Source organism: Anser brachyrhynchus (assembly GCF_964034855.1).
Source record: "Anser brachyrhynchus genome assembly, chromosome: 10".
Taxonomy (NCBI): domain Eukaryota; kingdom Metazoa; phylum Chordata; class Aves; order Anseriformes; family Anatidae; genus Anser; species Anser brachyrhynchus.
Window position 1 is genome coordinate 16,840,088 of NC_137705.1, and position 21,759 is coordinate 16,861,846.

Here is a 21,759-nt window from a genome sequence, read left to right on the forward strand (position 1 = left end):
TGGCTTCAGGTTGCACCAGGGGAGGTTTAAGTTGGATATTAGGAAAAAATTCTTCACAGAAGGGGTTGTGCAGCATGGGAACAGGCTGCCCAGGGAAGCGGTTGAGGCACCGTCCCTGGAGGTATTTAAGACGTGTAGATGTGGTGATTAGGGATGTGCTTTAGTGGTAGACTTGGCGGTGCTAGGTTAATGGTTAGATTGATGATCTTAGAGGTCTTGTCCGACCCAAATGATTTTATAATTACTTGTTTCTTGAGGGACACAAAGATGCTTAGGGCCTGCAGCACACGGCATGTCAGAAGAGACAGCAGGAACTATCCTTGTTTAGACTTGAGAAAGTTAGGGGAGGGCTTGGCTATCTGCAGCTATCCAGTTGCATGGTGTAGAGAAAACAGAGAGAGTCTTCTCAAAGGTGGGCTGGGGCAGGATGAGAGATGACGGTCAAGTTAAAGATGGGACGTTCTGAGAGAATTTAACCACTTCCACTGTGGAGAACGTAGTTAAATCTTGGAGGTGTTTAAAAATGGACGAGACACTGAGCAATGTGATCTAATGATGATGGAGTTTTAAGCAGAGACTTGGACCAGAGAACTCCCAAATTTCCCTTCTAACCCAAATTTTTCGATAATTAAATTGCAGCCCTGAACAAGCCTTACAAGGAACCAATCCATGTGAAAGGACAGAGGCCCTCCCAAGATTTCCTTGCTCCTTGAGCTCAGCTCACTCACCTCTTGTATCAGTCATCTCCCCTTCCTGCAGCTGCTAATGGCAGTTGTGGAAGAGGAAAAGGACAACGGGTGTTTGCTCATCTTCTCTTCCTCTGCCTTGTCCTGGGGCAAGGAAGGGAAAAGTGAACATACAGACTGTCCTTGTGCAAGAAATGTCCAGGCAATAAGACATGGTTCTCTTTTCATCCCCTTCTGTCTTTTCCTTTCCCATATGTGGCTCCAAAGACAACTCCTTTCACCCTACAGTGCAATCGAAGCTCCTGTTCTCCTGCCTTCCTGGGAGCTGGTACTCATCCCCCATAAAAGAACCACACATGTGAAGCAAAATGTGCTGTGGTGGTACTTAAATAGTACTTAATAGTTGCTGTTAAATAGTGAATAGTTGTTTTTGCAAAGCGTTGCTGGTGATAACAAGTTCTATTAAGTTGGATAGAAGTTGCATCAACACGTATATGGAGCTGAAGGTGACATATCTCACGAAGGCATGAGAAACCTGAGAACAGCTGTGGATTTAAATCCTCTTATAATTAAATGTTTTTTCAAAGTTCTTATTTTAAATACATCTGTTTTTTAGAGTTGCATTTGGGCCAGGATTAAAGGGGGAAAAAAGAATCAGACTTGCAAGGGAAATGGCGAGATCATGTAGGTAGTTTTCAAACCAATCTAAAGTTGATGCTTCAGATTCTTGTGTGGTGAAAAACAACTCAGATGGGTCTGACAGAGTTTGGCCCAGAGGAACTGTAAGCTCTGCCCACGTGGTTTGCTTCTGTTAGATTACGTATATAGCTTGCCCTGTGTTTTTCACCTTGCAGGCTGTGCATCTCCTCTCTGGCAACAGGGAAGAGATTTCTTTTACAGGAAATGCTTTTCTTTGTTCTTTTGAGTCTTCTATTCCCTGTGTATTTCAGCTTTTGTGAAAAGTTAGTTTTGATGGCAGTGCCACAGCACAAGCAGTAAATCATCATCCTAATGTTGTCTTTTTACCTTCCTTCTAGCCTGCTGTCATAACGCTGTTGTTGGAAAAGATCCCTGAATTCTTTTTTGATGTGTGAGTATAGACTTTTCCCTCTAACTTGAAATGAAATTTCTTCTTTTGAACAATTACCAGCTGTTTGACTTCGACTGTAATTTCAAACTTACCTAAAAGGATCTACCTAAAAAAAAAAACCAAAACTTAAAAAAAATATATAAATGGATGTCTGCACTGCTTTGTTGTTGTTTGTTTGTTTATTCATATATGTGTAAAATTATTTGTGAGTTACTATGCCTTTTATACTGCGGATGCACATAGCAGAAAACAAGCTAATAGAAGCTTAAATACAGACATACCTTGCAGTTTTGATGTTGCAGAGTGTAGAGCCTTCTGCCTTGGGAATTTACTAAGCTGTGTATTGTTGGAGGCTGAGTGGAAACTCTGAGAAAAGATGGCCCTGTGCATCCTCTGGTGCTCAAAACTTGTCCGAATGCATCTAATACCGACAGCAGCTGGGGGTGAGGATACCAGGCTCAAAAGGAGGTTTAGGCTAAGGTAGCGTAGCCATACGTATGGCAGAACAGGAGACCTGAAGTGAGGTCATATGGCATGTTTTGGTTTTTGTGCTGTAATTAGGGTGTTGCTGATAGTGTATTAAAACATGCTGACAGTATCCCTGATTTGTGTGTCCAGCAAGTAAGAAGTGGGGTTCTTCCTTCATGGTGCTAAAAGCTCCAGAGGTGTTAATGATATTTTCACAGTGTGATTTTGATAGCTGGCTAATACGAATTGCATCTCATGGTCTTGCTGACCAGCAGCAAAACCTTTGAGTCTGTCTGTGGATCTGACTAACCCGTGTTTCACTTCTGCTCTTTTAGTGTGGGTACATTTGGAACAAATTTTCCCCGGCTCATTGTCAACCAGTTTAAGTGGCTTGATAGTCTTCTTGACAGCCAGGTGGGTACTGATGGCACAAACACCTGCGTGTTTCTCCAGTCAGCTTCTGTAACACCTCTCAGGTGGGATGAGATCAGTTTTGATGCTAATGAGAACAGATGTTTCCTTATTCACATCCTGAAGGGGAGATGGGATTTAATTCTTGTTTGTGTTCTTTTCTTTGGTGACTTTTGGACATCCCATTTTATTTTCTTCTTGTCTTGTTCTAAGTGTCCTTTTTCATAAATTTGTATCTGTACATATGTATCCACATGGGTGACCCCATTTTAAAGCAGTCCCTAACCAGAAGTTACAGTCCCCTCCTGTGTACTTTTAACACGAGGTACTGGATACTTGCGAGCATCTGGGGATGAATTCTCTGTTCTGGCTTTGACGGTTCTTTTCCTTCTTTCCCTTTCTAAGTCAGCAGTCTCTGTGAGTTACTTTGTCCTGGAGGGCTGTTCCTAAGGAGAGTTGCAGAATGAACTGAATCAAGACCTGACTCTGGGAAGCTTGCTGTTGGGTTTCCCAGTTTGCTTTGCTCAGCAAGATTGTCATATCCTACCTGTAAAATGCTGTTTTTCCTAAAAGTCTATGCAATGATTCCCTGCTTCAACGGGACAATGAGTTAAGGGACAGTTGGCGTAAATCCAGGCAAATAACTTCCTGAGTGATCTTTCATGCATAGTATTGTTGCCATTCTAATGAACGTGCACTTTACGAGTGTTCCTTTTCCTGTAGGATCTCGTCAAGAAGTTAATGCAGATGCTTAGTGTGTCTCCTGTACCAATTCAGCATGATATTATCACCAGTTTACCTGAGATCCTGGAGGATTCCCAGCAAAGTAAAGTTGCCAGAGAGCTTGGGTACAGCTGATTCCGCACCACCCCCCCCTTCCCTCTCCTCCCTTTTTCTTGCTCTCAACAGAAAAAAAAAAATCATGTGTGAATGTAGTTTGTACCAGGAGTGACTAAAGCAGCACAATAGTTGTTTCTCTTAATGGTAACATTCAAGGACAACCAGCACTGGCTTAGGATGTGTGCTGTTATGCTCTTAAAGAGATGTCTAAATGCTCCAGAAGTGTCTTTATCTAAAAAAATAATAATTATTAAGTTCTTGAGTACATGGGTACAGCGCAGGTAGATTCCAGTTAAGCGCTCATTACTTCTGCTGTGATTAGTCACTTGGTTATTACTATCGGCATCTTTGGATTTGTTTTGGATTCTGCCACGGTAAGGGTCAGCATTGCTTTTATTAATTAAAAAAACACAGCACACAACAAAATAAATCTGTTCGTGAAGCAGAACCTTCTAGCTCTTTTATATACTTTTCTCAAGCATTTTTCCTGACCCGAAGAACAGGATGACCTTACACCAGTAGATATCCGCCCAGGGAGCATCACATTAAGCTAGCCCTTATATCTGTCTTTTTTATGGTGTATTCATTTTACACAATAATTTCTTTTTTTGGTAGCCTTAGCCTATATTTAATTATACTCATCCATATTTCTAGTTCTGGTCATTACACAGTTCACTTACATTTATGCCAGTGCTAATTATCTTTTCACTCTGGTGTTTGTTATTTCAGCCTACCCCTGGTTGTACCCCTGGTACATCCTATTCCTTGTACTTTGTGTTCCCATTACATGGTTCTATTAAGATAATTTATTTTCTTTTTTCTTGCATATCAGCTGCTTACTAAAAGAGGGCAGACGGCTGACAGTTCCAATTCTGGATGCTCTTTCTCGTTTGGATCTTGATGCAGAACTCCTTGCTGAGGTAAGTGCTTCTACTGAGTGGTCAAACAGAATCTAGCCCCTGCATAGCGATATAACAGCAAGAGCTGTTTGGTCATTCAAAATATTTTGCTATATATGACTTCTGTAGGCCTTCAGAAGTTCTGAGCTAGCTGGAATTGGAAAGGAGTCTTGGAAACTAAAAATATTTTAGGAAACATTCATGAGGGATTCATTGACAAGCATACTCGGGCTGTTACAATATCCGTTCAAAAGTTTCAGACAAGCCTGTTTTAGAAAATGCAAAAGCACTTTGCCTTGCTGCAGTAACCATTTACCACCCATCTTAAACCCACTTATTGTCACTGTACCTCAAAAAAAGAAACAGTGACCAGACTAGACTGCTGTATTCTAAGTAAAGGCAGGCTGGTGACTGCATCATCATATGACCATAGTTTTCCTTGGCCAAAGGAAAAGAGATCATGTGCCTTGGGTCTTCTGGATATGCTGGATTGTTATGCTTTCAGCTAGGCTTCTAATGAATAGAATAACATTGGTTCATTTGAGTGCATTAAATACTATTTTTCGTAGTCCCCAAAGGCTAGTGCTGTGTAACGTGCTAGATTCTTCCATGCTTTTCTCTTTTGAAAGCCATTTAAAAATGATGGAGCCAATCTCTGCTTGGCAGTGCCAGGTGATATGTTAAGTGGCAGAGGCAACAAATTACAGTCTGGGAGGTTCAGGTTGGACATCTGGAAAATGGTTTGGGGTCTGCAGCAACTGCGTAAAGAGATGGCAGTGAGGGGCAGCTGGTGGAGGTTGTCCTCCATTCCTGGAGATCTTCAAAACTCAGCTAGCAAAGCCAAGGTCAGCCTGATCTAGTACTGGCAATATTCCTGCTCTGAGCAGAAGGCTGCAGGAGAAACCTCAAACAATCCCTTCCCACCGACTTAATCTGTGTATCTGTGAACCAGAGTCTTAGGGCTGTGATCCAGCATTGCTCTCCCTTCAGGTGCAGCAGTCTGCCATGACCATTGTACCTTCTGTAAAACTGGAAGATTTGCCTGTGGTGGTAAAATTCATCCTCCATAACGTCAAGGCTGCTAATGCAGTAGAGGTACAGCATTTTCTCTATACTAAAGACCAATAAGTTTTATGATATATTATAAGCTTTATAATATATTTTCAAGTACAGTTTTTAAAATTGCCAAGGATGAAAGCACATGCAGAAACTATCTGTCCTTTGACATGGATTTGGTTATGCCTTCAGGCATGAGAATTGAAACCTTCTCCTTTTTGCTGGCCGTTGCAGATTTTTCTCATTTGGTTTTAGAATTTGCATTTATTTATTTTTCAGTGTTGAACACCTTAAAGAACTGAAAGTAGTGAAATTATGCTGAGTTAAGCTCCTAAACTGAAGAACTGTTTGTGGCAACTTTAAGCCTTTGAATTTTATCTAAGAATTTTCATTGTACAGACCTTTTAGGGGTTCTAAAATCCTAAAGTATCCAACAGACCTGGGATTGCAACTTGGTAATTCTCGTTTCAACTGAGTTCTGCTCTAAAGACTGTTCTAGAAACATTCCCAAAGTAGTGATTCTCCTGTTTAGAGGGCTGTTTTCATTTTTGTATGTAAGAATCTTTTGGTTTTGAGAGTCACTTTATCAAAGGAAACATAAAATATTTTTTTAAACAAACCATTTGTTTTGCTGAGCCAGCCTTGCTGAACTATTGAACAATGCTTTTTTTTTTTTCATCCTTTGAGGAAGCCTCAGCTTAAAGCAGATGTGGATTGTGATCTGCCCTAATCTTTCAGCAAAAGCACTGAAAACAGTTATACCTATAACGTGCAACCGAGTCTGTGCTGACCCACAGCACAGCACTGACTATTTGACAACAGTCAAACTGGTGAATTCACGCGCCCCAGCATTTCTATGGCTGTCTCATATCTTGCTCTGCTGCTAAACAGGATAAAATTAATTCACAGCAGCTTCTAGCATGAATAGATGGGAATTTCATGTAGTAGCTGTTAACAAATCCTCTCCTGCTTTCTGCATGCATGCATTAGATTGTGACATTATGATGAAGAATGAAGTGCTTTCACTTTTTAAGTATTTAAAAAGAAAAGTTGAGCATAGCTAAATGCTTAGGAATCTTAACAAATATATGAGTTTTGATTTGTAATTCTAGGGTTATTCTGTGAGATTTTTTCTTTCCCTTAGCCTTCTCTGTTTCTCCCTCATGTGTTAGAGTGATTTGTGCCAGGATTTGTGTTCTACAGGTGATTTCTGATCTTCGTAAGAGCTTGGATCTGTCATCATGTGTTCTGCCACTTCAGATCCTAGGGTCCCAGAAGAAGCTTAAAAGCCAAGTTCAAACCAGGTACTTGAGCATATTTACATGATTCTGCAGAGGTGAGATGGGACAAGGTGACTTCAGCTCTTCTTTATCTGGTCTCTGAGGCATGCCTAGTTACATACGTGAGCCTAATTTATCTTAAGTAAAGGTGCTGACACCCTTATTCCTTCCTGCTTGGTATTAGTGTAACACACTTGTCAGTCCTTGCCCAGCCAGCTTCCCCTGCCATTTTTATAGCACCTTTTGAGAAATGACTGTCGTGGCATCCATGTCACATACATGAGGGTACGTGGCTCCATTAGTGATGATATTGCTGCCAGTTCACCTGTTTTAACTTCCTTCCAGTATGTCTTAGACTGGTCCTGCGACCTCCATTTCTACCCTCTTCTGAAACTCCCTGTCCTCGCCAGAACACTCCCTTCAGAGAATAACATAACTTTACATAACGTAACATAACTTTACATAACTGCCATTGCTGGTAGCTGCCTTGTTCCTTTTACTACAGTATTTACAGAGGCTGAGTCTTTCTGATCATTTACAGTTCTTCCACGAGCCAAGTAACCACCAGCCAGAATTGTGTGAAGCTACTTTTTGATGTGATAAAGCTAGCTGTAAGATTTCAGAAAGATGTCTCTGAAGCTTGGATTAAGGTAAGTTGTGTGCTTTGGCCCTTGTTTCCTGATAGAATTCAACCTGTAGGTTGAGCCTGAGCTTTCTTCTAATCAAATGTGGCATTAAAAGACAAATGTTAGCCCATCATTTTACTGACACAGATTTAATTTTGTTCCAAATCAGGAGTGCTTTTTTAGGAGTCTGCTTCCTTCTTCAGTTACTGATTTCCCAGTGCTTGCAAGCTGGCCACTAGGTTCCACTGTATAGACCCCAGATCTTGAACTGCATAGTAAACCTGATTCTACGTGTTTACAAGAGAATTTTGAAGAAAAAGTCTTAGCATTTTTTCAATCAGCTAGAGAGCAAAAATGTTTACCCATCTGCTGAGAATGAATTTTATGAAGCTTTAAGGTGCTTGAAAATATCTGTCAGGATATCCGTATTGGCTGGCATTGTGGCTCGTTGTAAACCATGAAGCTTGTTCTTGTTCTCAGCCTTTGATTGCTCGGTACCTTAGGTTTGTGTGTGTGTTTGTCACGTGCGTGTGTTTGTCTTCTTTTGACAATGTCCGTGCTGAATTTTCATGCCCGTTTTTTGAGTGCCTTCTGGATTCTGTGCTGTTTGCAAGATCCAGTTTGCTGGCTTTGACAGCTGTCCTGTTGTAGAGAAGAGAAATCTGTGAGCAGTATTTCTTTTGGTGTCTGCCTTTTTTGATTTGACTCCATGTAACATTCATGGTTTTGAAATACAGTATTGTACTTTAATGTAACAGCATTCTTGTGTTTTGCTCTTAGGCTATTGAGAACACCACATCTGTGTCTGACCATAAGGTAATACTTCTGAGTAAATTCTGGGAGATTTTTCTAACCGAAGCAGAAACTGCAAATGATGTTGCGTGGGAGGTTCTATTGGTATTTGACTTGTTGCTACTATAACAGCCATCCATTTTCATTGTAACTCTTAGTTCATCCCTTCTAAATGTCAGGGGACAGAATTAACCTGCTTTGAATTTGTCTTGTGGGGCTGATGAGTTTTCTATAGTTGTGGCTCTTGGGAGTTTTTTGAGCTCTTGATTTTCTTCTTAGTTTTGACTTCATAGTTGTCTAGACTGTTTCATATCTTTTCAGCATGATGATCGGTGCTTATTTCCTCAAAAAGGTTCTGGATCTGATAGTTTTGCTGCTAATCCATTCTACCAACACCAAGAACAGGAAGCAAGCTGAGAAGGTACTGAGGAGCAAAATTCGGCTGGGCTGCATGCCAGAGCAGCTGATGCAGAATGCCTTCCAGAATCATTCAATGGTCAGTGCTGATTCTGCACCAGGACACCTTTACTCCTTTATCCCTCACATATCTTGTCAGATGATGATTTAACCCTGGACTGCGTTATGTATGCTTACTCCTGAGGTTTCTTTTGGTCACCGATCAGTCTTCCAAGGCACATGTCCTTTGTTGTAATGGTCTGTTTTTGTTTGTTATTTTAGAGATCAGAGTTCCTTTATTTTGGTGCAAAACCTCTCAGCCTTTATGTGGTCTAAGCCCGAGATCTCTACTGCATGTTCCTGACATGCTGTTGTCTCCCACAGTACTTTTATAAGTTCCTATCTTTACATACACAGTTTTTTGAGTGCAATATTTTCTAGGTCTAGATATGTGTATACATATATAGGCATATGTTTGGATAATACTAGGAGAAAACTGAAAATATCTGAAAAATCGAGAAGAGTTTTCAGATCTGAAGGATCTGAAAAACTGAGAACAGATCTGCAAAAGTGAAGAGAAAACTAAAAACTGACACAGTGCTTCTTGTAGATATGGGGGAGCAGGTGAAAAACACTGTTGAGAATTTAAAATAAATTAAACTATATTAATGCCTTAAGTGAAAATATCTATTCTGAACATAAGTGACTTGAATTCAATTTTTGTTTAACATCCTTCCACTTTATTTGTAAATAAGAGCTTGTTTAGAGGGGCTCTGAATGATTTATCTAAGTTTAGAAGGTAACTTAGTGTATTCTGAACATCTTGATGTGGCAGAGTCCTTCTGTTAAAGTGGTGCCAGTATCATTTCTGTCCTGGGGCTTTTATTTAGTGGTGTATAGTTATAAAGTGACTTCTGTGGTGTCACTGATAAGGGGTATACTGCTGAGAACTCTGCAGCTTTGCAGATTGGCTTAACCAATCTGTGAATTCTTTGTGTGGAGAAGGTTGGAGAAACCCATTTTGGTGTGCCTCATCTGCTCTTGTTGCTCATTTGTGCTAGACAGGACAGCAAGAGAAGGCAGGAAAGCACTTATTAAACTAGACAAAGCTTTCGGGATGAGCTGTAGCATCTCTTTAGAGACCTGAGAGTTGAAAACGGGCAGCAGCAAACTGCTCTCTAACGATGTCTGTATTTCTGTTTTTCAGGTTATCAGAGACTTCTTCCCTTCAATCCTAGTACTTGCTCAGACATTTCTGCACGCTGCACACCCAGCCATAGTCTCCTTTGGCAGCTGCATGTACAAACAAGCTTTTGCAGTCTTTGACTCTTACTGCCAGCAGGTACAGTGTGATGGATAGCATTTGTTTTATTTGTGCTTGTTCACACTTTGTTCTGGAACGTATGCCCTGATCCTTCAGAGGGGAGGGGATTTGAGGCAGTTTGAAGCCTTTGAGAGAGATCTAGGCTGTAGAGTAAGCCAAGCAGAAGATGGAAAACCATTGCAGTAAAAGATCACTGTGATGATCTTGTAGCTACCAGAGCCTTACTCAAGTGACTTAAGCGCAGAAAGCCCTAAGAGGAGCCAGGAGCAAACTGGCAGGCCTCAGAGGTGACAGAATGAAAAATACTTGTGGAGCAGAGGGGACTGTGCTTTTGGTTGTTTTTTTGTTGTTGTTTGTTTGTTTGTTTGTTTGTTTGTTTGTTTTTCAATTCAGAAAGCACACAAGTTGATTGAGCTGTAGCCTGAAAGCCAAGGCTGGACCTCAGAGTCACAGAGGAGATTTGTTCATAAATCCTTATTTCTCTTCTATCTTATTTAATCACTTTGAGCCTCTTCTATTTAAAAAAAGCCATTGTTGTAGTTCGTATTGAAACAGTTTCCTTGGGGAACTTACTGTGATGAAAAAGTTTACACAGCTTCCCCTCAGAGCTCTGACCAACTTGGACTCCTGTATATTCGGAAATAATTGCAGGCCAGACTTTGTTTATGAGTTACGACACCCGTGCTTACATCAGAAAGTTTGGGGTCTGAAAACAGCTCTGCATGAGCTTTTGAATGTATTTGCACTTTTTTGGCACAGTTTATTTATAATTAGAGCTGTTTCCAACATTGCACCTGTATTACTTGGTATTGCAAATTTAAAAAATAAGCAACTGAGAAAAACTTGAAATGTGAAGACATGCAGTGCTGTTTGCAGCAAGTTAGGGAGTTTAGTAATGTTTTGAGATGTTACAAATTTCAAAAGAGGATGGCTGTATTAACAATTAGTGACATAGGAAAGACCCAGAGCCCCAGACAGCGGATTGGGTTGGAGAGAGACCCAAGCCAGCTGAAGTAAGGCAAATAAAAAGATTTTTGAAACAAAAACATCTGTTTTGAGCTGCTGTTGGTCACGAGGGTTGAGACACTGGAAATGCTGTAGTTAGAGGTGATATCTTCCTGGGTAAGGTGCAACATTCTGTGTGCCTATGAAAATTGTATGGGTTTTTCTTAATCTTATGTGATAGTAGCAAATAGAAGAAGCTGCAGGAATGTTAGCAAGCAGGCAGGAAAAGATTGGTGAAGAAAAGCTTTATGAAGTCATGGAAGCTTTTAGAACTGAATAAAACTCAGGCTGAAAGAGCCTGTATTGTGGATAGTGGGAATTAAAAAGCAAACTGTGAGAGGGGAGTTGGAATAATATGGTTGAGTTTCAAGGTTACTATCTGTACTTGATCAATATATTTCATATGAGCAGAACAGGACAGACATTTTTCTGCTGATATTTCATTGCGGTTTCTCTGGTGGGTGTTTCCTCAGGAGGTTGTGAGTGCTTTGGTGACTCACGTGTGCAGTGGAAACGAAGCAGAATTGGATATTGCTCTGGATGTTCTCACTGATTTGGTGATTGTGCACACATCCCTGCTGATGCGCTATGCCACCTTTGTGAAGGTATGTTTATTTCTGCGGGCATCCTACATTTCAGGACCCTTACGGTACTTTACCCCAAATCCAGAATAGGTCAGTACTTCTCAGAAATAGCCTTAATGGAACAACCCATATTTGTAAAGCTATCTGTTCTGAGAAATGCAGTGGTCAGAATGAAAAGGAATCTGTTATGGAAGGGTGAGCTGAAAGATTGGACTGTTTTTCTTTGAACATCTGTGTTGGGATAGAAAAAGAAAAAAAAAGTTACCTGTAAATGGAGAACACATACATTGCAGAAGAAAAATGATATGGGGGTCTGTCTTTGTTAACATCAGCTCTTCCAAATACCTGGCAAAAACCTGTTTCATTTGTGGACTGCTTCTTCTGCCACATTGGTGGACTGACAGAATTAGTTTGAACAAACAAAACTCCTGGCAAGGATGGGAAAAGATTTATGTCCTAAAACTGAAAAGAAGAAAGCATTCAATGGGGAGGGAACAAGGTGGGTTCTTGACTCAGAAGAACGACAAGCGGGGTCAGACCTGCCCCGTTGCCTAATTCCAGAGGTAGTAATTGGGGAGATTGAGTGGAGAGCAAAACAGCAAGACAAGCACACGGCAATACTTTCCTTGGACAAGTAGTGGGGGAATGCACAGACCCCGTACCTTTCAGAGACTCTAAACTACAGGGTTCCTAAACTTAAAATCACCGCAGATGAGAGTGTCCAAGTGTGGTGGGGAGCACTTGCTCACACCTGACCTTGTTTGCATGTTCTTGTCCTGGCAGATTAGTGGCAGATTATGGTTTCTGTGGGCCAATCTTCGATGCATTACCAAAGCTTGTACGTGAAAGGCACTAATAAATGCTCTGGCTAGACCCTAAGGACCTGCAGCGTGCCATGTTTGACATGCACCACATAGGTGGTTGAGACAGTAGCCATTTACCTGTAAAAAGATCTGTAGAGCAGCAGATGCCTGGCATGTTTCACACAGAGCTGGAGCCTCTCCTGCACAGAGAGAACATACAGATCCTAGCACAAATTTTCTCTCCTAATTGCTATTTTTTAATGTTGAAACTGGGTGAATTTTCTTGGGGGTGGCAAAAAGCAGTTACATAATCCTGCTGTCATCCTTGTCAAATTCAACGCCTGGTTCTAAATCCTGCTCGAGGTTGACCAGTTCTAGGAGAAAAATAATGTTAGCAAAATGTCTTGTCAGTGTTAGAAAAGCCAGCATTGCTCTGGAAAATGGCTTGACTATTTTCACCGAAGCACTAGAAGAAGAAATAGCTGAGGATGCCAGTCAGCACAGAAAACTTGCCCCTAAATTGTTAAAGGCTTGGCTATTACAGTGCTTGTGTTGGAAATATTAGCAAAAAAAAAATCATGTTCATTGTGTCAAATACTTTGAACACTGTGAAGAAATATGTAATAGAAGCTAAAACAGCTGTCACTAATGGGATTGGAGCATTCCCAAAATGCTTGTAGTAGCCAGCTTGTTCTTCCCATGCAGCTTCTGATAGAGTGGACTGTAATATTTAAGGCCAGAGCAATAGCTCTGCAGTTATGTTTATTTCATTTGAATGTAGATTTTTCATATCTGTACAAAAATGGCAAAGTTAATCTGCTTCCCTGTGACTGGAATCTGGAAAGGCCTTCTTGACATATCTGAGCTGGTTTGTGGCTTCTCTCTTACAGACCATTTTAGACTCTACACAGAAACTGAATCCGTGCCAGATCCGGAAGCTTTTCTACATTCTCAGCACACTAGCATTCAGCCAGAGACAGGAGGGAAGCTATATTCAGGTAAGGAGGGACACAACAAAAAGGAGTTCAGCTGTACTTTGGTCCTTTGGCTAGGCTAAATTCTAGTGGTTATATTGCACAAATAGTGGCCTCGTTTATAAAAAGCAGTTGGTGTCAAGATGTCCTTCAGCTTAAGACTCTATTCTCCACAACCTGTTGCAGACTAGGTTGAGGCTCCAGTCTTTCCTATCCTGTATAGCAATGATAGCAAGGAAATACAGAGGCTGTATCTTTCCTGGAAATGCCCTCTTCTCTCATATCTAAGAAAGGTAGAGTTGGTAGAAATGTTGGTGGAAGGGCACTGACGTCAGTCTCTGATCTAACTTCCCAGTGGGACTGTCGCCAGCATGAGGTCAGGTTGCCTGTGGCTTTATCTAGCTGAACCTTGAAGATGTGCAGAAGTGTAAATTTGGAGCCTGTTTCTCGTTCATTTGGAAGCATTCAGAAAGCACAGTTCAGCTTCTTTCCCCAAGGCGCTCCTCTTAATTCAGGTGGTTAATGTTCGTACCTCATGTGTTTATACAAGAGGCACAAAAGAAGCTATCAAACCTTTTAAGAACCTGCTTTGGCAGGGGGGTTGGACTCGATGATCTCTCGAGGTCCCTTCCAACCCCTACAATTCTGTGAAACCTCTTCTGTCTAAGTTCGTATTCGTTTTACAGAGGATACCTTGTATGACTCCGTTGCAGTATAACAGTGGTGATGTCAGGTACCTCTGTCTGAATTTGTACCCATTTGCACCAGTGCTGCACAGGTCATTCCAGAGGCATCTTGCCAAGTGAAGGTCAAGAAAAGATGGCATAGCCATGGACTCCCTGTTTCTCTGCTACCAGTTTGATCTTGTTGGCACTGGTCCTTTGCATAAGTTACACCTTAAGTCTTCATCTCCTCTGTCTCAAGACTACAGCTTTTGCATACTGAGCATCTCTGTATGGGCCAAACCCCTCCTTTGCAGAACCAGCATGGGCAGTTAATAAGCATCAAGACAACCAGGGCTGTTCTGGTTGCATAAAATTTTCTGGTGGCCTGTGAGATCTTTGCTGCTTTTATGAAACTGCTTCTGAGTTGTCTCACATACTCAGTTCCAGTCTTTGAGTGCTCCTCGTCAGAACAGGGATGCTGTGTGCTTTCATTGTCAGGAGACCTCTTAAGTCTATCATTAGTAGTCCAGAATTCTTCCAAGGTGTTTGTGCCTGTTTTGGGAAAGTGCAGTTGATCAGCTGCTTTGACACAACTGTTAAAATAGAGCATGCTGTGTTGAGACCTGCTGTGTGGTCATGGAGCTGCTGCAGAGAAGCCTTTACAGCTCTGCAGGCGTGCTTTCCCAGGGGACAAGGGAGGCAGCTGGAGGAATGCCTCAATCCCAGGTGTCTGGTGTGCTGTTTCCTCGAACTCTCTTTGGACCTTCCCCCAAGAACTGCTCTATCCCTGAGCCTCCTGCAGCTGGCAGTGTTTCAGAGGGCAGCTATGCAGCTGCAATGTGTGTGTGAAGACCATCTATTTTTTCTTTTTTCAATATGTATTCTTCTATTAATTATAGATGAAATCTGGACATGTTCAGTATAGTAACTAGAGCAAAGCCAAAGCAAATCACTATTAATCCTTTTTGCAGCCTTACCTGGAGTTTTGACCAGTATACTCATAATGAAGGAAATAACAGGCTGTACGTTCCTCCTCTGACACTGTAATCCCAGTAAACCATTTCTGTGCAGCCTTTGGAGATGACATTAGGTGAAGATGCTGATAGAGCTGAATGATGCACATAAGTACCTCTGTGGTGACATAGGCTGTGTCTGTCTTTTTAGGATGATATGCACATGGTGATCAGGAAATGGCTCTCCAGCACTGTTCCCAACCACAAACAAATGGGGATTATTGGTGCTGTTACCATGATAGGCAGTGTGGCATTGAAAAGGTGAGAAGAAATGTACAAAGGTGAATTTACCATGCTTTAAGACAACCTGGAGTGGGACAAAGAAGGTGGGGGAGAGCAATTGTCTTCTAGCTCATGCACATCTTGGTCAAATCCAATAACTTTGAAATCTTTTCTGCAAATTGCGGCATTTGGCATTGCAACCTGTTTAAATCTCTGCTGCAAATCTTAAAGGCATCCTGAATTTCTTGTTACTGCTTATTCATGGAGGCCTTGACTAGCACCAGCAAGATCTAGTGCTTGGAAAAAAGAAAACGCTGTGGTGGACTGACTGCAGATCAGCATCTGGCACTAAGGCTGAATAGCTTAATGTGCACTGTTTGAATACAGGGAAATCTAAAGGAGAAGAAAGAAGAAAAATTACTGCTGTGCTGGGCATTGGTGTGACAATCTCTAACGTACTATATAAATAATTTATAATTAGCATTGATAAATGAGACAAACTCCCAATAAGAGCTGTGACAAAGATTAAAGGGCTTGGAAAACAAATATTTGAGTGGTGTTGGGAAGCATGACTTCTTAATGGAATGCTTTTGCTGATTATTACATGAAGAGAAAAGCCTGTCTTAGCTGCGGGCCCTGAGTTGTCAGACTTCCTTATGGTTGCTCCCATAGCACTGACATCAGATTTGCTAATTTGAGGCACTGCTTTAACTCTAAGCAGGAGATGCTGAAATGGTTATTTCAAGAACAGGCTTAGAAAATCCTAAAATACAGACTACAGGCAAAAAGTCAGAAGAGTGGGGTCAACAGTGCATCAAGAAACCTGCAGTAGCAGTGAATTTGCCAGGTAAAATGCACACAGGTGACCCCAGCAGGTGGACCGTGGTTTGTGCCTCAGAAAAAGGATTAAATCCCCAGGGAAGTTGTTTGTTTGACTTACAGAGAAATTCCTTCCCTCTCCAACTCTGACCCAAGATCCTGGAGAAAATCTGTCTGCTGCCACTTGAGAAATACCCTTGTAATTGGGTCTTTGTGTACCTTACTGACTTCCTGTCTGACTTCTTAAGAAACTGATTGAAGAAGACAGACTCTAAAGCCTCTGTCAGAGAAAAAACTACCCTTCTGAGCCCTGCAAATAAGCAGCAGGAATTTGAGTAGCTGGCATAATGTCCAGCTCATGTAAGGAGAGGCTCCATGGCCTTCAGAAGAGGAGATGGCTAGAGGTCTCAGGTTAGAAAAAGCATTTCACTGAAGAAGCTGTTGAGTCTTGTCCCAAAGGTGCCAAACAGCAGCAGGTCTCTTTTCCTAATAATGTCCAAAGCATGTCTTCTTCCATGCATAATTCTTCATTTTCTGGAGAGAGTTAACGTGTGTGATGGATTTTGCCATCTCTTAAATGTTGTGCAACAAATGCAAGGTTATCAATTGCTTTCAGAAATGAAGGAGATGGTGGTTCATTGGAGAGACCTGAGCCGAACTTCGAGCGTGATGGACAGGTGGGTGCCAAGAATGGGTGCATACTGGGGCAGTGTGGGAGGGAGGGAGGACACGGTCAGCAAGAAGATGTGACTGGAGACGCAGTCTTAGGTAAAGCAGGATGTGTGTCTGACAGTCAGCTTTACTGGGCGTCGGAGGCTTGTGTATCGACTACAGAGCCAAAATCTATTGAAATTGGTTTTGGAGAAATGAAGGGCTGTATTAAGAAGCATTCAAGCAGTAGTACAGTCATCTAGTGAAAGTCTTCTGTCCAGACATTATTTCAGACAAAAAAAGAAAGAAAGAGGACAATCTCTTTTGTGTTATTCCGTGGTGGAACAGTCTTAGCTCCGTGAAAGACCCATGTTTTTTCTTAAAACTGCATGTCTGTAAGACCAGTCACCATGGGCTGTTAACCTAGAGCTGAATCTTTGGATATACCTCAGAGTAAATTAATGTAAAAACAAGAAGGAGTTAAGGTAAAAGTTTGAGTTGTCCTTTAAAAAAAACAACAAAAAAACCTTCTGAAGACTGTTCTCTCCTTTCAGCTTTCTACATTGCTGGACCTTGTAGGCTTCTGCTGTGAGCAAACACCGGAAGTCTTGGCACTCTACTACGATGAACTTGCCAATTTGATTGAGAAGCAGAAGGGAAATTTGGACCTGCAGCTCCTGGTATGTTGCAGAGTTTTTTTAATTTAATCACTTAAATGTATTCTTCAAAAGCAGGATGTTTTTCAAACATGAGCAGGACAAAATCATTCTGAGGATTTCACTCCAGTCTGAGAACTGTTTTTGTTTGAGGCATGCCTAAGGTTCCTGTAAGAGATACAAAATCCTTTCACCTCTTTCTGGTTTCCTTTGTTTGTTTTTGTTTTCTTGTGGTTTCCTTGTTTTTTTGTTGTTGTTTTGATTGTGGCAAATTCCTCGTTATGCTTTAACAGCTTCCTTTATGTGAACTTTCATGTAACAGCAGGAGGAGGGGAAGCCTTTTAAAGGAAATGAAATGACATTTCGGAGTAGGCATTTGAAATCCATAGATAAAGGTAGAACTTGAAAGAACCTTAAACTTTGTATTGAAATTGGCTTCCAGTCAAAAAGCTAAGGCTGTCTGATATCTGAGAACTTGTAGGAGCCACAGTGAAGATTTATGGTAATAGGAAGAGGTTTGTGAAGGCCAATGCTCTTTCTTCTTGCTGGAGATGTTTTTACATGTGCGCTGTGCCAGCCAGGGGACTAGGAAATCATTCTGGGGCTCAGGAGAGCATGAAAGCTGTTGTGGAATTGATCATTCGTGGTGCCACAAAGAGACCTTTGCGCTTGTGGAGAAGCAGAACTGTGTTTTAGAACAGGGGAAGATGATCAGGGGACTGTGAGCTGCTGACAGTCACCCTAAACAGCCTTGCACCTAGAGCTGGAAAAGCCGCTCTCATGAGATCCAGCTGAGGGTTCCACAGAGGAAAAGCGAAGGATGGAGAGTTTCTCCCTTTTCCTAGCGAGAGTGATGACTCAGTTCTTCCAACATTTGTGCAGACATTTTTTGGTCTTTTCATTGTCTGTCCAGTCTCTGTCACACCTGTTGCCTTATTTCTCCCTTAACTGTTGCTACCCATGTAAGCACCTGAAGTATGTGGGATACATTATGTGAAATAAAATGTTGCCAGCACTTTATAGCCATTTCGTCCTGACCTTGGGTTCTCAGGACAGAGAACTTCCCATGGCCCTTCCAGCCAGCTGCTCTGCCTCTCTGCAGCAGTGGGGAGCTGTTAGACGAGCCCACGTCGAAAGAGCAGGGAAGAAATTGATTGTGCATGCTTGGTAATGTTTCCTGGCTGTCTCTTTAAAGTTAGGATTTAGCTCTCCTTGCAGGCAGTAGTTTCACTGCTGTGATTGTTCCAGGGTGTTTTTGCTTGGCCTTATCTTTTGCATTTTCCACTGCTGCTGTCGCAGCTTTCTTTGCTGAGCCCATTTGTTGAGCAGGTTTTTCCTTTCTTAATAGGAGGAGTTTGGGAAGAGTCTGGTGGAGGACTTTCCCAGTGACTTTGTGGTGGATCTCAGCCCCACAGTGACCGGGTATGCTGAGCACAGGCTAAGTATTTGTAACGTTTCTGTCACTGACAACTTTGTCAGCGTGGTGATCCTTTTAACTGACTTTGTCTGCCTTTCCTTGCAGTTCGTTCTTGTTCCCGGTGAAGTCCTTGTATAATCTCGATGAAGATGAAAGTCAGGGAGCAATTGCTATTAACCTCTTACCTTTGGTGTCACAGAGTGAGCTTGGCAGGGTCACTGATGGAACGAATAACCCAAGTAAGAGGTACTGTGGCGCTTACCTTTGCAATCATTCTACATTTAAAGGAATTGTATTTTCATTTCGTGTCCAGCCCTGCGTGCCCAAGTGCTTGATTAGGAGCTGGACATAAGATTTACCAGTTTCCAGTGTTCTTTTCCTTCCCTTGCTGTTAGACATGGGTCAGATAGGTCTAGAGGCATAAGCACGTGCTGGGGAACTGGCAGTCTGTTCTGGCTCAGACTGTTTAGGTGATATTGAGTAAGTCATATTGCATCTACCTTGTTTCCCATCTATCATCTGAGAATCATAGCTCTTTCTTCCAGCATTATTGTGATATTGAAGGCCATACCAAGATGGATAGGCAACTCCATCCATTTGGACAAAATTCATATTTTGAGCGTTGAGTCTCAAATGGAGTCAGCAAGTAGTTAGTGTGTGTCAAGAGTACACAATTGGTTCTCACCCTTCAGTTGCACTTTGACAACATGGATTTCTGCTTCACCGCGAAACCACAAACATGCCACCACAAGTAAAATTTGTATGAGAAACAAAGGCTTTGTCCTTAGAGAATGAAACAGGAAGCATGCAGGAAATAAAACATCTTATTAAACAATGGGACATCAAAGTTAAAAATAATAAAAGGCTTTTTTTTTCTAATGATCACCTTTATATCTTGCATAATTTATTGTCAGAAGATTTTGTTGAGATTGTATTTGTGCTTAAAAAATACATGATTACTTTATACCAAGTAAAAAGAAATATAGCTACCTTATATGTATCGATGGGAAAAAAAATGTTAATTTTCCTCACTTACAATGTGAGCAGTAGCATGCTAGAAAACATTCAGGGAGGTTTCTCTACTGCTCACAGCTGTCTTTTGCACAAATTGTTGTAGTTCCTCCTGAACTATTCAACTTTGATTTCTACCTGAAATAAATCTGACCCCATTTTTGTTCAGTACAGCAGGTTTTCTGCCCTTAAGTTTTCCCAGAAAATTGATGATCACCGATGTATTTATTAACCATATGATGCATTTCTGCTTTGTGTTGCTATGACTCTTGAGAAGCAAAATAGAAGAAGGTATAGGCAAGGTGGCGTGGGGAGGACATAAGACACAAGAGAGAAGTAATGAGCATTCTGGAGGTATATAAAACATAGGACCCACTTCATTTCTCTCTCTTTTTTCTTTTCCCCAGGGTAGTGTCACCAATATGTCTGTCACCCTCTTTCCGATTGCTCAGGCTCTACACTGGAGAGCAAAACAATGGAAGCCTGGAGGAGATTGATGCCTTATTAGGTATGGAAAGTAAATCTTTTACAGAGCCCCTCCGGCTGACTTGTTCCTGTCCCAGATCTGCAAAGCCTTCCCACAGCTGTGGGAAGAGTTGTGTAGTTTATGATGGAGGTTGAGATGCTCTGTTGCCCACAAGTGGAAGGGAAGCAGGGGAGACAATCACTTTCTCTGGGAAGTGACTGATGGTGTTTACTCCAAATAGTCATTGGAATCGAGAATACAGGCTTTCAGAAGAGTCATTGTCCATGCAAAAAGCAAAGCATAGGTAGCAAACACAGTCCAAGGTGTTCTCTATCTACCCTGTCTCAGGTTGCCCCCTGTACCTGACTGATCTGGAAGTTGAAGGGAAGATAGACTCTCTTTCCAAGCAGGAACGGGAATTTCTGTGCTCACTTCTCTTCTATGCGCTCAACTGGTTTCGTGAGGTGAGTAGAGCCTTGTCTGCATGTTTTGGAGTGGAACTGAGGAGCAGCACTTAAAAACACAAACCCCAGGCTTCAGGGGTGCAATTGTTGAGGGAGAGTCTTGCCTCTTAGAAATGTTCTCCAGCAAGGTGTTGGTGATCTCTCTGTTTCTTCTCTTCATTACCATTTATGCTTTATCCTGATTCTAGTAACAACTCTGCTTTCTTGGCTAAGAACTCGACCTCTGGCTGCTGTGCTGTTGCTTTTCAGATCCCATTTTCTTGTGGGCTTCTGAAGAGCTTTGTTCATGCAGTCTGGATTTGGTCATTCAGGCCACTTGTGCTGACTGTTGTGTGCTTATTTGGGACTTGTGGATGTTATTCAGAAAAGAAAAAGTAAAAATGGATGCAAATCTCCCTAATTCACAGTGAGTTTGTTTTGTGTCTCTAGGTTGTAAATGCTTTCTGCCAGCAACAGGACGCTGAGATGAAGGGGAAGGTTTTGACTCGAATACAGAACATCACAGAGCTGCAGAATGTGCTAGGAAAATGCTTGGCAGGTGCGTATGAAAACATTTGCATGTTCTGGGCCTGCACCAGCTGTGAAGTGAAAGGTATTGGTTTAAACATCAAAGAAGGAATTGTATGGTAATATATGCTGCATTATTACAGTGAGCTAAGAATCTGCCTGAGTGTAGAGGAGGAAGCCAGCTTCTCTCCAAAAGATACAGTGTGATTCTCCGGCATTCAGGTTGTACTGAGCTGTTGAGGCCTGTTACAAGCATCAGCTGACTTGGCCCATGAATTCCTGCTGTCTGGCAGCTGGAACCCAGTGCAGGAACCTGGTGATCCCTGTTCCAGGCCAATGAGCACAGTCACAGAAACTGGCAGACGACAACCGTTGAAGACAGCACCTATGCACAGGACTCACATAAAACATAAGTAAAGACAGCCGAGTCCCCTTCCTGCTCTTCAGCTGCTTGAGACACTTTTGAGTCACAGGCGCAGATGCATTTGCAGATCCCCAAGTACTGGCACAGCCCCCCTGTCTGTCTAATACTCCTGCCCAGGTTCTGGGCCCTATAAACTGCTCTACAGGTCTCCTACTAACCACCCAGTCCAGCTTGCTGCTCCTTACTACCCGGCAGACACACACACTCATA

General features: G+C 41.9%; 1 protein-coding gene across 3 annotated transcripts in view; it reads left to right on the top strand.

Moving 5' to 3' along the window:
- FANCD2 (FA complementation group D2) overlaps positions 1–21,759 on the top strand; it is a 50,197-nt gene that overhangs the window by 6,490 nt on the left and 21,948 nt on the right. For 2 of the 3 annotated variants that reach the window (XM_080606543.1, XM_080606544.1), the window contains exons 7-26: positions 1,724–1,776; positions 2,580–2,658; positions 3,379–3,503; positions 4,328–4,415; positions 5,385–5,489; positions 6,654–6,754; positions 7,272–7,380; positions 8,137–8,172; positions 8,501–8,644; positions 9,752–9,886; positions 11,347–11,478; positions 13,151–13,258; positions 15,064–15,173; positions 16,570–16,630; positions 17,159–17,284; positions 18,609–18,682; positions 18,783–18,923; positions 20,096–20,196; positions 20,503–20,618; positions 21,048–21,156. In XM_080606543.1, coding sequence (XP_080462669.1) covers positions 1,724–1,776; positions 2,580–2,658; positions 3,379–3,503; positions 4,328–4,415; positions 5,385–5,489; positions 6,654–6,754; positions 7,272–7,380; positions 8,137–8,172; positions 8,501–8,644; positions 9,752–9,886; positions 11,347–11,478; positions 13,151–13,258; positions 15,064–15,173; positions 16,570–16,630; positions 17,159–17,284; positions 18,609–18,682; positions 18,783–18,923; positions 20,096–20,196; positions 20,503–20,618; positions 21,048–21,156 — 2,053 coding nt within the window. The remainder of the gene's footprint in view (positions 1–1,723; positions 1,777–2,579; positions 2,659–3,378; positions 3,504–4,327; positions 4,416–5,384; positions 5,490–6,653; positions 6,755–7,271; positions 7,381–8,136; positions 8,173–8,500; positions 8,645–9,751; positions 9,887–11,346; positions 11,479–13,150; positions 13,259–15,063; positions 15,174–16,569; positions 16,631–17,158; positions 17,285–18,608; positions 18,683–18,782; positions 18,924–20,095; positions 20,197–20,502; positions 20,619–21,047; positions 21,157–21,759) is intronic. The other variant, XM_080606545.1, reaches the window with a different exon arrangement.